Raw genomic sequence first — 12930 nt, forward strand, 5'->3', positions numbered from 1 at the left:
AAAAAGTATTTGTGAGAACGACTCTTCCACCTTTTTTTCCTTCTTCCTTTTTTCCTTCTTCCTTTTTTCCGTGGAGAAGAAACAAGGAACAAAGCATTGCCCATCCTCCACCATCTCACATCAGCTTCATATTGCTACTCATCGTTCCATTGCTGCACCACAGAATGGGCTTGAAGGTCCCCGTCTGTCATATATGGTGACCCTCATCTGGTGAGACAAAGGGCAATGGGTTGGATTTGGTTCTTGGTATGAACTGCAGGCGGACGGCAGTGGGAACTCCTCGGTTGATATACTACATAGGCAGGGCCGGATTTCCCACAAGGCCAACCAAGGCCCGGCCTCGGGGGAGCAGGGAGTAGAGGGGCAGCAGGGTTGTGGAATTCCTATCTCCCGATGCCCAGGGCACGCAGTTCGGGGCGCCGGGCGGGTAGTTTTTTTCTAGCCCGGTTTTGGGCAAGCAGAGCTAAATGTACAGCGGGGAAGCCACCGCTTGTTTCGTACAAGTGATCTTGGTGATGTTGCCAAGATCACTTGTATGCAGCCTGCACATTTTACTGTATTTTTTCCAGCAAAGGTCCTCATGACCAGTTGCCTCACAGATGGAGCAAACATCAGAAGAAAATGCTGAAGGTCAGTCTACCCGATATCTAATACCACAGAACTTTCAGAGCTCATGGTATTAGTTATACATCATATGGAGTATGTTTTGTATATGGAAATTGCTTGTAAAATTGCTAATGTGGTCAATGATCATAAGGACCTCTATGCATTTCACCTCTGCCCGTAACATAACTAATGCTTTACCATCTATCTCTGTAGTTCATGTTTTCGAACGCAGACATTTTAATTTCTTTTGTCACGTTCCTGTGCGATATTCATCATCTCTGGTTCCTTCCTACTTCCTCTTTACTGATGGGCCTGCAAACCACAGATAAGTCGTCATGAACCACATGGTTGGAGTTCACCTATAACCAGCAGCCCAAAAGACCATCGCCAATGATCTGAGGCTCAGCCATTTCTTAGGTAACTTTCCATTCTGCTTTACAGATGACCTCCGGAGGTTCCGTCAGAAGCTCTCTGGATATGAAATGCATGAGCTGCGGATCATGTATGAACATTTCAAAAAGGACCTGGTCTACATTGTCAAGATTTTGAACACTCAGAGCTTGCTGGCAGAGCTGAAATCCCGAAAGGCTCTAAATTTAGAGGTATGAACGTGTTGTCCAAGCGGCAGGTATCCCAGTCCATTAAAGTGATAACCCAACATTTATGTTTCAGTATGTTTAGCCTCATACCTCCACTGTAAATACTTTGTTGTGAATCTATTGCAAAGCTTCTTACCTGGAGATCCTGCCAGTAATAATACCTCCAGCTTCTAACTGATGCATGTACCAGGTAGAGACCAAGTTGGAGAAAGGGCTTCCCCTTATACCTCATGTCCAATACCCCCTGGAGTTGGTGACAGCCTGTTGCAGGCATGGGCGGATCCAGAGTCTATTCTCGGGAGGGGCACTGCCACAAAATTTAGTTTTACTTACAGAATGGTTAATATTTTATTTAAGACGGTTTCCCGGCCAACCACAATTAAGCCGGCCAAACAACATGCAGCCGGCTTCCCTGGCAATCAGGAAGCCGGTTGGCATGTCATTACCCGCTGCCGGCTTCCTGATTACCTGGGAAGCCTGCTCCATGCCAGTGGAAGCACCGGTATTGGTATTCAGTATCGGCGAGTACCAAAAGCAAAATATCGGTACTCGAACTCGATACCGAAAAGCCGGCATTGGTGCATCCCTAGTTTTGATTAAAACTATTTTTTTTGTATTGGGACAAGTAGATTGTCATGAAGGGCAAGTAGATTCGGCCCCCGCTTTAGCCCTTGGACAAGTTGTTTTTTAAAAAAAAATTCCACACCCCTGATTACAGAACGATGCAGAATACCATCAGCAATAGAGGACTACAAATCCCAGCAATACATTATACAGCAATGCAGAATAGCATCAGCAATAGTGGACTACAAATCCCAGCAATACCATTATACAGCAATGCAGAATATTGTCCGCTTGAGTGTGATCTCTGCTTCCTGAAATGTGCCCGCATGCTCCACCAACTCTGGAAGGCTGTGATAATGACATAGGGTTTCGACGAGGCAACTGAAAAGTGGCGGAACATGTGAAAGAGTGAGTACTAGTGGGTAGAGGGTTTACATTACAGGGGAATCCTAAATGGGCACATAAAAATCACCAATTAATTACAAGTATATTTACATGCAATCAGCATAAGTACTTAAATTTGAATTGATATTAATATTTCCTTGCCCAGCAGCACACAGACTGGGATCAGCTGTGCTGCAGTGTATATGTGCTGGCAAGACACCTGATAAAAGGAGATAGGTATGAGATGATCTCCTCAATCTTCTGCTGCTCATTCACTCTCCAATTACTGGCTGGAGGTATGGAGGTGACTAGGTTGTATTGCCTCTCTACTAAACCCCTCGTATTGCCTCCCCAACACCCTTCGAAAAATGAACCTTTATCTGTGCAGAGGATGCCGATACCTGACCAAGGTTCTATCCCGCACCTAACAGTTTCGGCTGGAGTTTGGCTTTAGGGTCAAGGTTCTTGTTTGTAGTTTCCTATATATCAGTTAACAGAAAGTTACACCAGGATGTCTCCAATAACTATCCACGCTTGTAGACCAAACCAGCATTGTTTGGAGACCTTGTTAGCTCCTCCCTTTATCTCCCGATGTCCTTGTTTCATTACAGGATTACGAATCAATGAAAAGAGACCTCGGAGACTCTGCCTTCTCCGAGAAGTTGGTACAGGATGTGTTGGACGCTGGAAGAGAAGCCGTGATAAAATTCTGGGAATGTCTCTACAGTCTGCAGACCAATCACCCTCATCACAACTTACTCGCAGTACTTTCGGAAATCCAACACGTTGAAAGTAACATAATATTATGAACGAGTTTATATTTTATACTCATTGAAATGTATGTAAAGGAGATGCAGTCTAATAAGTTCATCTCTCTGTCACTCTGCTTACGCCACCGATCAGCATTGTCTTTGCACTGCGGTTCCCTGTGCTGCTTCCCTCTCCCCCAGCCTAAGCTTTGTTGTGCAGTTGACTGAAATAGGCTGATGGCAGGTCAAAATTAGGTAATTACACTGCATGCATTAAAAGAAAATAGTTAATGATGTATCAATGATTATAGAACTGTATTCATGAGTGTCTTTTAGATTGACCTGGAGTTGAGTTTTATCGATCCTGTTGGTGATTACCAATCATTACTTAATTTCAGTCAACACTAAGCCCCCCGTCTTCAACCTCATGACTATAAATCTGAGGACAATCCTGTGATTAATGCGTAAATGTATTTTTTGGGGGTAAATTGCATATTATTTTTTCCTTTTCAGTAAAAACTTCGATAGAACAACAGTTATTGGATGAAAATGGACACTCACTGGATCTGGAAATACAAGGTGAGTGATCCAGTGGCTACTTAAGATAGATAGATAGATAGATAGATAGATAGATAGATAGATAGATTGATAGATAGATAGATAGATAGATAGATAGATAGATAGATTTGAAGCTTCCCTCCCCACTTTAATTTCCCACTTCCTGCAAATCCCAATTGGCCAGTTAGGCGGGTCAACATTTTAATAGGGCGTGTTGATGGAGCTAGGTAAACTCCATCCACATGCTCTAGAAAGGTAAAAATAAGTAACACACATAAAAATGACAATGAGCCAGCTGCTTTGTTGGAAATAAAAGCCTTGTTTACAGAGCTCAGTAGCTCAAGCTTCAATTTATACTCGCATCTGATGTAGAGACATGGCTCCTCTCTGCCTGCCCTGACCCAATCAGAGAGAGATAGTCTGAAGGGAAATAGCTCCTGATGCAATTTTTTGAAAACACAGAAAGATTGGGACATTAGTGTCATAGATGCATCCTGTATTTATTGTTTGTTTAAAAAAAGTATATAAATAAGTATATACCATATATAGAATATATCTATGTCTGGCTATCTATATATATACAGTTACACTAGATGCTGCAGATCTAAGTGTAACATCTGAACCTAAGCTGTAGTTTTGTTTTCCTGACTGTGTCTACATAGTAATCTGCCATAGGAATGAAAGACAGGAGACCAATCATTCTTCTCTATGATCAGTTTCTAAGGATATAGACAAAGGCGTGGTTGAGGTTTTAGTATGAAAATTGATGTACGTCCTTATATTTTGTGTCCAGAGGTCCAACAAAAGCACAAGGAATATCTGCTGAAGGAGACACAGAATTTAAAGGAAAGTCAGCCACCGGGAACCACCCTGGAGAGTCAAAGTTTCCCCATTTCAGAGCGTTATGTGGATCTGGTTGTCGTGTCCACAGAGAGTTTTAGACTCCGTACTCAGCATGAGCTGATAGAGATCGGAGAAAAACATGAAAGCTGCTTGTGTAAGACTCAAAGAGGACTGGAGCGCGTTTCTCCCAAGAGGCTCTTCCGCTGGTGCCACCAAATAAAAGGTGTGCCAAATGTCATAATGATCAGCGGGGTACCAGGAGTAGGGAAGACCACCCTAATGCAGAAGTTTGTCTGTGATTGGGTGAATGGAAAGCTCTATCAGAGATTTTCTTTTGTTTTCTTCTTCAAATTCCGGGAGCTCAACCGGCTGAAAAAAGTCAGCTTGGAGGAGATGATCCTTCACCAGTATCCTCATCTAAATGTTCAACTTGAAAACATCTTAAAAAACCCAGAACAGCTTTTATTTATCTTTGATGGCTTGGATGAAAGCTGCCATAAGATGGACTCTGCGTCAAGTCCTCTGTACACCAACACAAGGGACAAGCGAGACCTTGGCGTGATCCTGGTTAACTTGTTGAGGCAAACTCTTCTCAAGGGTTGCTCGGTGCTATTGACCAGTAGACCAGCCAAAGTGGCCTCCATTGATGCTGACAATTTTCAGCTAATTTGTGAGGTCATGGGATTTTTCCATGAGGAACGAAAGATGTACTTTGTCCAGTATTTTGGAGACAACGCTCTGTCTGAACAGGCTTTTGGTCACGTGAGGGACAATGAAGCTCTGTATACTTTCTGTTACATCCCCTCATACTGCTGGATCATCTGCAAAGTGTTATCGATGTGCTTCCAATCCCCACAAACAAATTGCAATCGGTTGGAATTACTGCCAAAAACAGTGACGCAACTCTTTGTGATTTTCATTAGCAACATTCTAACCCATCATTCCCAGAAGGCAGAGTGGGAGGAAGACCACAAACTCTTACTGGCTGTTGGATGGTTGGCAGAGTATGGGGTGATGAACCATGTTATTGTGTTCGAAAAACGAGACCTGATATCTTTTATGGTGGACTCGTCGTTGCATCTCTTTACATCTTTTATGATGAAATCCAGTCAACCTTCCTATGTGAACTATTCCTTCTTACATCTTACCATTCAGGAGTTCATGGCGGCTTTGGTCCATCATGTTGACTATGCACCTGGAAAATTACAGCAAGCGCTTGACAAAGCCAAATCATTTCAAGATGGGCGTGCTGAAATATTTCTTAGTTTCCTTTTTGGCCTGTCTGATGGTTCCACCAAGGCTCCTCTAAAAGGTTCACCTCTCAATTTCTCCACTGAAGCTTCCAAAGACGTCATCACCTGGCTCGGAAAACTCTCTTCACTAGTCAAGAAGACGACAAAGAACGCTCAGGAAAGGAAGGAGACTTTAAATATTTTCAACTACCTCTTTGAATCTCGAAACAAAGCACTGGTGTCAGAACTTCTTGGCCAAAACCTGACACTTGATTTCTCAAGATTCAACCTGAGCCCCCTCGACTGCACGGTGTTGGCTTTCATTTTAAAATCATGCCAGGAATCCAAATGCCTCGATCTAGAGAAATGTTACCTTGAATCGGAATGCTGGGAGAGGCTTTCCCCAGGTCTTCATACGGTGCACACACTTCGGTGGGTAAATATTAGCGTTTTTTTTGTATATAGCTGAAACTTTCCATGTTATTATAGGTTGTTGAACAGTTATTAATTGAGGGTAATTCTCCTCAATGGGGTCATATACCGTACAAACCTAGCAGAGATAGTAACTCTATCTTACTTTATCCAAAACTAAAAAGTATTTGGCTAGTGTTCAGCTTTATATGAATGTATGAGAACCTAAAAAAGTCCTAACACTAAAATATATGTATATTCTTAATCTACTTGATAGATTACATTTGAACGCACTGAAGGATGAAGACATTCACTTTATAACTAATCCGCTCACTCACCCTGACTGCAAAATCCAGAATCTCAGGTAACTTGAAGAATCTAAAAAATTTTGAAGAATCAGGTTTGTGTGATGTCTACCTTGACCTCAAAACTGACTCTCTTGTCTTCAGAACAGTTTCAGTTAAAAAATATTGAGTTGTTGGCCATAAAGATAAAGTCTTATTGGGAGGAGAAGAACCTAACTTAGCCTCACCTTCAATCCCAGAGTTCTCTCTGCAATGTTAAGCAGAAAGAACTCCATGGGAAACCACTAGCACTCTTGATGGACACGGCATGGAGTAAACCCAGTGCTGCCCTAAGTGGATAGTGGTATCCACCCTCTGCTCTAAATAGACTCCTATGACACTCAAGACCTCTCTTTCTTGGCCATGGGCCAAAAATGTACAGTGGACAATAAAAACCAATGTATTAGGTCAGATGTAAATAATTCAGATGGGCAGCACAACCTGAAATTAAGTAGCTAAGACATCCAGATGTTTAACCTGAGCTGATAGGCTACATGGACAGTTCAACCTGAGTTTGAGCAGATTGCAGTAATTCGGATGATAAGGGCACCTTCACATATAGTAAAGTACTGATAGTTTAAAGGAAGAGTCCATCCCAGAAGGTAAAGATGGAGAGCATTCGTATGTGTTGATGAGAAGACCTTTACATGTTCGAGACCAGTTTTGAATTCTTAAGGCAGCCAAGCGACTAACCGAGCTGAAGTGAAGTCGGCTACTCACGTTAGCCCTGTACGGCTGATTTCAGCTGTAGATCGGCTGGCTTCGGCTCCCTTCGGTTCAGCCGAACATGCTCAACATGTTCGGCTGACCCGAAGTGAAGAAGACGTTCTACTCGGCCAATTCAACATCTGGATCGGCTGAGCCGAATGCCCGCCAGTTTACTCGCCCCTATTCTCATTCAGCTCCGTTATTCTACTCGCTACCTCCAAATAAAAATCGGCGTGGGGCCCCCCTCCCGATCCATACTAGACCTTTTAGGTCTGGTAGGAAAGTAAGGAGGGACCCCAAGTTAAAAAAAATGCATAAGGTTCCCCACCAAGTCCTACCATGCCCTTTACGTCCGGTAGAAATTTAAGGGAGAACCTTACCCCCCAAAAATGGGGGAATAAATGTGGGGTCGCCCCTACAATTTCCAACCACACCCTTAATCCGAGCACAGGTCTGGCAGGGCAGGAAAGGGGGGGGCGAGCATATAAACCCAGATGCTGCCTCCCCTTGTGAATAAGTAAGGGCCCTGGTGGCTGAAGTGAGCTTAAGGAAACGGCAAGATCCTTTATCTCCTTTGTGAATAACCCCCCCGAAGTATCGCCAGGCTACCGAGCTCGTATGATAGGTGGCCATCCATCCAAAGATGGGATCATCTTGCAGCATTTCCTTTACTTGCATATGGCGCTACATTGACTAAGATACCCCGGTCTCCTTGAAGCCCTTTTTTGGAAAAAAAAATTCTTCCTGGAATGTTTTTTTTTTTGGCTGACTGAACAAACACAACAACTGAACCAAAAAAGTACATTTCTTTTTGTAATAGCAAAACCACAATACTTCCCTCTTCATTGGTAACGTTTAGGATTTGCAATTCCAGGAAAAATATTAACAATATTGAGGACTCTGCGGACATCAGTAGACCACAATGCATTGCACAAGCAGGTCATGTGACCTATGAACGGTCTGCTTCAGAATTATTTCAGTAAAGGAGGATGGCAAGATTTTATGATGCTTGCACCAGGATTACGCACCGTGTACTTCCTGCCTGACTTCTATAGGGTATTAGTTCACTTTAATAGATATCTAAACCCAAGAACCAAATGTAATACGATGCAGACCTATGATATGGTGGCTGCGGTAGTTTTCAGGGTAGGTACATTTTCTGCAAGTACAGAAAAAATACCAGTTGATCCCGCCAGAAAAATCCAGTGTCCTCATCACTTCCTGTGCACTGAAATGAAATCTCACACGATCAGCATTGCCAGCTTCCTTCTGTGTGCTACAGAATATCATCCCCCTATGTGATAAGGAAGAAGAGAGGGGTAGGTGTTTGAAATCCAGATCAGGATAGCAGCCTAATGTGACAATGCATAGATACAGTACAGGTATTGAGCGTTGTCACAGGGAGTATGTTTCTGGCAGGATCATTGGGTGAAATCCTGGAAGAATAAAACTAAAGCAGCCGTCACCTCTAAGGATAGCTAACCTGCAATATAATATTTTATTGTTTTGGGGTTCAGATACGTTTTAAGGCAAGGCTAGATTTTTGAATGTTGTTATCGAATGCTTTTAAATTGTGACGTAAACACCAACTCATCCATTCTAATGTCTCTTTTTGGAATTTTTTGTCCTCTACAGCTTGACTAATAATGACCTGACCAGTCTTTGCTGCCCGTCCTTGGCATCTGGTATCTGTGGAAACCTTTCCCTGACATCACTGGACCTGACTTCCAACAATCTGACGGGTACTCACTTCAGTATCCTGATCGACGTCCTGTCCAGCCGCACGTGTATGGTGAAGCACCTTGTGTGAGTATTCAAGAGATGAGTGGTGGGGAAAGGGTCAGAGGTTGTACACGGACAAAGGTCCTCTTCAAGGGTCAGTCCACCCAGACCTCATTTTTCTAATACCCCCCTGATGGTTTCTTTCATCCTTGGTTGGGGAAATCTTTGAGTTCTCGGGTCTTCACACCGGATGTGCTTATTAGAAGGAGCTTCCATCATCCCTGCCGGATATTTTTATTTATTTTTATATTATTATTATACAGGATTTATATAACAGTTTGCGCAGCGCTTTACAATATAAGGAAAACATTACAGTTACAATACAATTCAAGAAATATGCAGAAAAAAGATGATATATTTCCTTTAAAATGTATTCTGCTCACGGGGAAAGCATAAAAAATTCTCTGCATCAGAAAAAGCTAGTTAAGAGCTGACCAGTGTCCCATGGCCTTGGCTACCACACTGTGGCTAATGGTGGCTCACCTCCACCCACCCATAGCATCTGGGATACAGGTAGGTAGAGCCTTGTGATGGTGAAAGAAGACCATCGAATTACATACTCCACCTTCCTGTATCCCATTTCCAGACTACAGACAGGAAGGCCGGGGAAGAATGGAGCTATAGGGTGCTGACCACGGCCTCAGAAACTGGAAGTTTTTTTTTTTTTAAAGATGAGCTGAAGTAAAACAGCTAAATACACGGATTAAATACACGAAAGCTGTTTTATGTGCTAGAGGATTTTTATCTTGGTCCATCTAGTCAAAGCTCTGCTCTGAAAACCAAGCCAAGCCAAACCAAGCAAAATGTAGGTACTTACACCGCTTGTATAAAAAAACACATTTAGATATAATAATGAATTATTATTCATTAATTATAAATATATACAATATATATTATATTAAATTCATATATATATATTGAACCTTATGGACCTGTATCTTTATTCAGCCTCACCTACTATGTAACTATGTATGTCTGGAGTTCAGCGGTTGGGTTTCATTGGCTCATATAATAAACCAATATTACACCTAACAGACCTGTACTGGTGATTCCATTATCTTTCAGGCTTTGTGCCGCCCAACTGACACATGACGACTCCCAGTGTCTGGTGTCACTGAGCAACAACCCGAAACTTGAGTACCTAAATGTCAGCCACAATCACATCACCGATGCTGGTTCCGGACACATAAGGGACCTCATAGAGAAGTCCTCCAGCCTGAAAGAGATCAGGTGAGTCAAGTGGACAAAGCACCAACCCAATGTATCTCATTGTTACTGGCTCATGAAGGACAAATCCCCATCTCCCCCAGCCCAGGCCGGCATTAGAAATGTTCAAAAAGTGCTTGTTTTCATTGTAAACACTCGAAATGGAATGTCTATGGGAACATCAAGAACTGTAGACAGGTGTAGACACGTCTCTTTGGTGACCAAGAGCATGTCTCATAGGCTGCAATGTATAAGGGTTTTTCTAAAGAGAAATGAGGCTCTTTTGGTCATTGGTCACAATGTAGAGATATCACAGGGTCCCATGTGCATATACATGGTGTGAAACAAGGAATACGAGGGACCCATCATATCATCAGTTGGGGCAGTGTCTGTGTCCAAAGGAATGTACTAGATAGTATAGCAATCGTTATACAGTTGGAATGTTCATGGAAGGTTCCAGGAGAGCCAATGCATTTCGGTGGTCAGCATTACCTTCATCAGGACCAATCTAATATACAATATATGTGATCTTAATCGATAAAATGCATTCTCTCTCTCTCTCCCCCTCTCTCTCTCTCCCCCTCTCTCTCTCTCTTCCTAGCCAAAGCTACGTTCATGATATCCCATTGTACTTCAGTAATGTACCTAAGTTGTAGATGTATTTGTTTTTTTCCATAATGGATGGATAAAAATGTTCAATAAAAGAATTTATTTAAAAAAAAAAGAACTTAAATGTATCAGTAGAATTAGAATAAAATGTCACTGGTGTATGGCCATCAAGTGCACAAGGAGCTAATGGATGGGAATGTGATTGAACTTGCTGCTCCTTCATGGTCCAGTCACAGGCCCTTGATCAAGTTTTATTGATTTAACTTCAGTAGAGAAAAGTCAGGTCAGAACTTGTCCTTGTCAGCACTTGGATTGGCAAACTGGCCGAAATTCGGAATGAAAGAAAAATTAGGGAAACACACTGTTATAAGCTGTGTGTGCCCTCGTATATCTGACAAAATGTAACAAAAAAGAAAACATTTAAAAAAAAAGATATTTTTAATAAAATGATATTTCTATTTTTGTATAATGTGTTGCATATATTTTTGTTAGTTTTTCTTTTTTGTCAGATATACAAAGGCTTTGATAGCAGCCTATAGATGTGTATAGATGTGAAGAGAAAATGTATTGGTCTCCATCTCCTAGGGTTGCCGCCAATGGATTTTCAGAAGACGTCATCAAGAAGCTGGAGAGCCTTAAAAACAGCCGTCAGGATCTTGTAATAGATGTTAGGGTTCCTCTGGAAAGCGACTCGAGCCCTTAGTGGGGACTTGAACCCACGCCTCCAGGGTGGACTTATCTTGTTAGATTTGCCAGGATTCGATCGTGCTGCCAGCTTCAGACAAGTACTTGTGTCAGGATCTGGATCTGAATCTGAACCCAGGGCCTCTGCTGTGTCTGGCTGTGGCTCTTCCTGCTGAGCCACCTTAGAACCTTGGATAGCTCCTTCCCTGATCTCCTGTGTAATCCTCAGGTAAACCTAGTTTCTGCTGAACTCTGAACTCCTTGCTCCTCCCTTGAACTTCCTATTTAAGCCACGCCTCTGCACTTCCTGTTTGCCAGAATATTGTGCTCCTGCCATTATCTTGCTTCCTGCTCCCTCTGTGATACAATTTGCTCATACTGCTACCCGTGTACCGACCTTCGGCTGCTGATTCAGCGACTACTCTCACCGCCTTCTGCTACATACCTGATACCTTTGGCTACTGACCTCGGCTTGATCTCTGACTACGCTTCCGCCTGCTCCTCCACCACAACCGTCTGCTTGTGCACCAAACTCGGCCTGTTATACCACCAATTTGCCTGCTGTTCAGCCACTGGACTCCGAGCCTGATCCCAGATCGTGACAACTTGGGAATAAAGAGTCACACCAAATTGTGTATTCACTCTACATTCAAAGGTTTATTCTTAAAATAAAAGGTTATATGTGAAACGGAAAGGGGGACGGCGGAGCAAAGACCAATAAAATTCATGCATGTATACAAAGCTACTCATGATAGTAAGGATCATGAGACGACCTTGGGCCGAATTTACTTTCCCTGCTGGCCCAAGGCCAGGTTCCTCAATGTGCCCCCCTCCCGGCCAAACCCCCAGAATGGCAGAACCCCCAGTGGAGAATGGCAACCAGATGGTGGGGGGCGGCAGGGTTAGTTTTAATTTTTTTAATTGTTTGTTTATATTTTTTAAAATATTTTTTATTTTTATATTTTTTTAACTTTTTTATATGTTATTACAAATGATCTTGGCGACATCGCCAAGATTACTTGTACACAAACAAGAGGCTTCCCCGCTCTACATTTAGTCCTGCTTGCCCTAACCCGGGCTAAATGTAGAAAACAACTAGCGGTCCAGCACCCTGGGCACGTCCCAGGCGTTGGCGGTTTCCACACCGCTGCCACCCCTCTACTCCCTACTGCCCTGAGGCCAGGCCTCCAGTGTCCTTGTGGCAAATCCAGCCCTGCTTGGGGGTGGGGGGGGGGATTTGCAAAGTAAACAAGCAAAGACACAAACAGAGATCAGAGATACAATTTGCAAAGACTAACATTTTAGAAACGTCTCAAACTGGTTTCTGTGGAATATACTGAAAAAGCACAAATTCTGCTTGTTCAGACATTAACAATGTGTCAGGGAACCAGGGGTACCACCTCACCCCGGGGGGCCACCAGGTACGGTGTAGTGCACGGGGACTCCTTCGGCTTGGCAGGACTCCTGTTGACAGGGTTGCAGGTGCGCACACGCGCGGCAGACAGGCTGTGCAAAGTGTGCGCATGCTCGATGGACAGTGCGCCCTCGGCCATTAGTGTTGTCAGGTGTGGGTCTTGCTGGGGGAGGTTCCTGGCACACACCTTCTGTTTTTCCCTCCAGTCATTGGCTCCTGGACAGGGAAGCCTCCTGG

At 43.2% G+C, this 12930-nt stretch overlaps 1 protein-coding gene across 1 annotated transcript in view; it reads left to right on the top strand.

Annotated features, from left to right (window-relative positions):
• Positions 1 to 569: 569 nt before the first annotated feature.
• LOC108799164 (NACHT, LRR and PYD domains-containing protein 12-like) overlaps positions 570 to 12930 on the top strand; it is a 17037-nt gene continuing 4676 nt past the window's right edge. Inside the window, exons 1-9 of the mRNA XM_018570980.1 lie at positions 570 to 630; positions 1048 to 1208; positions 2765 to 2945; positions 3431 to 3481; positions 4254 to 5967; positions 6224 to 6310; positions 8634 to 8804; positions 9846 to 10010; positions 11181 to 11253. Coding sequence (XP_018426482.1) covers positions 600 to 630; positions 1048 to 1208; positions 2765 to 2945; positions 3431 to 3481; positions 4254 to 5967; positions 6224 to 6310; positions 8634 to 8804; positions 9846 to 10010; positions 11181 to 11253 — 2634 coding nt within the window. The 5' untranslated portion in view covers positions 570 to 599. The remainder of the gene's footprint in view (positions 631 to 1047; positions 1209 to 2764; positions 2946 to 3430; positions 3482 to 4253; positions 5968 to 6223; positions 6311 to 8633; positions 8805 to 9845; positions 10011 to 11180; positions 11254 to 12930) is intronic.

The sequence above is a fragment of the Nanorana parkeri genome, unplaced genomic scaffold, assembly GCF_000935625.1.
Source record: "Nanorana parkeri isolate BGI_ZX_2015 unplaced genomic scaffold, ASM93562v1 scaffold1647, whole genome shotgun sequence".
Taxonomy (NCBI): Eukaryota; Metazoa; Chordata; class Amphibia; order Anura; family Dicroglossidae; genus Nanorana; species Nanorana parkeri.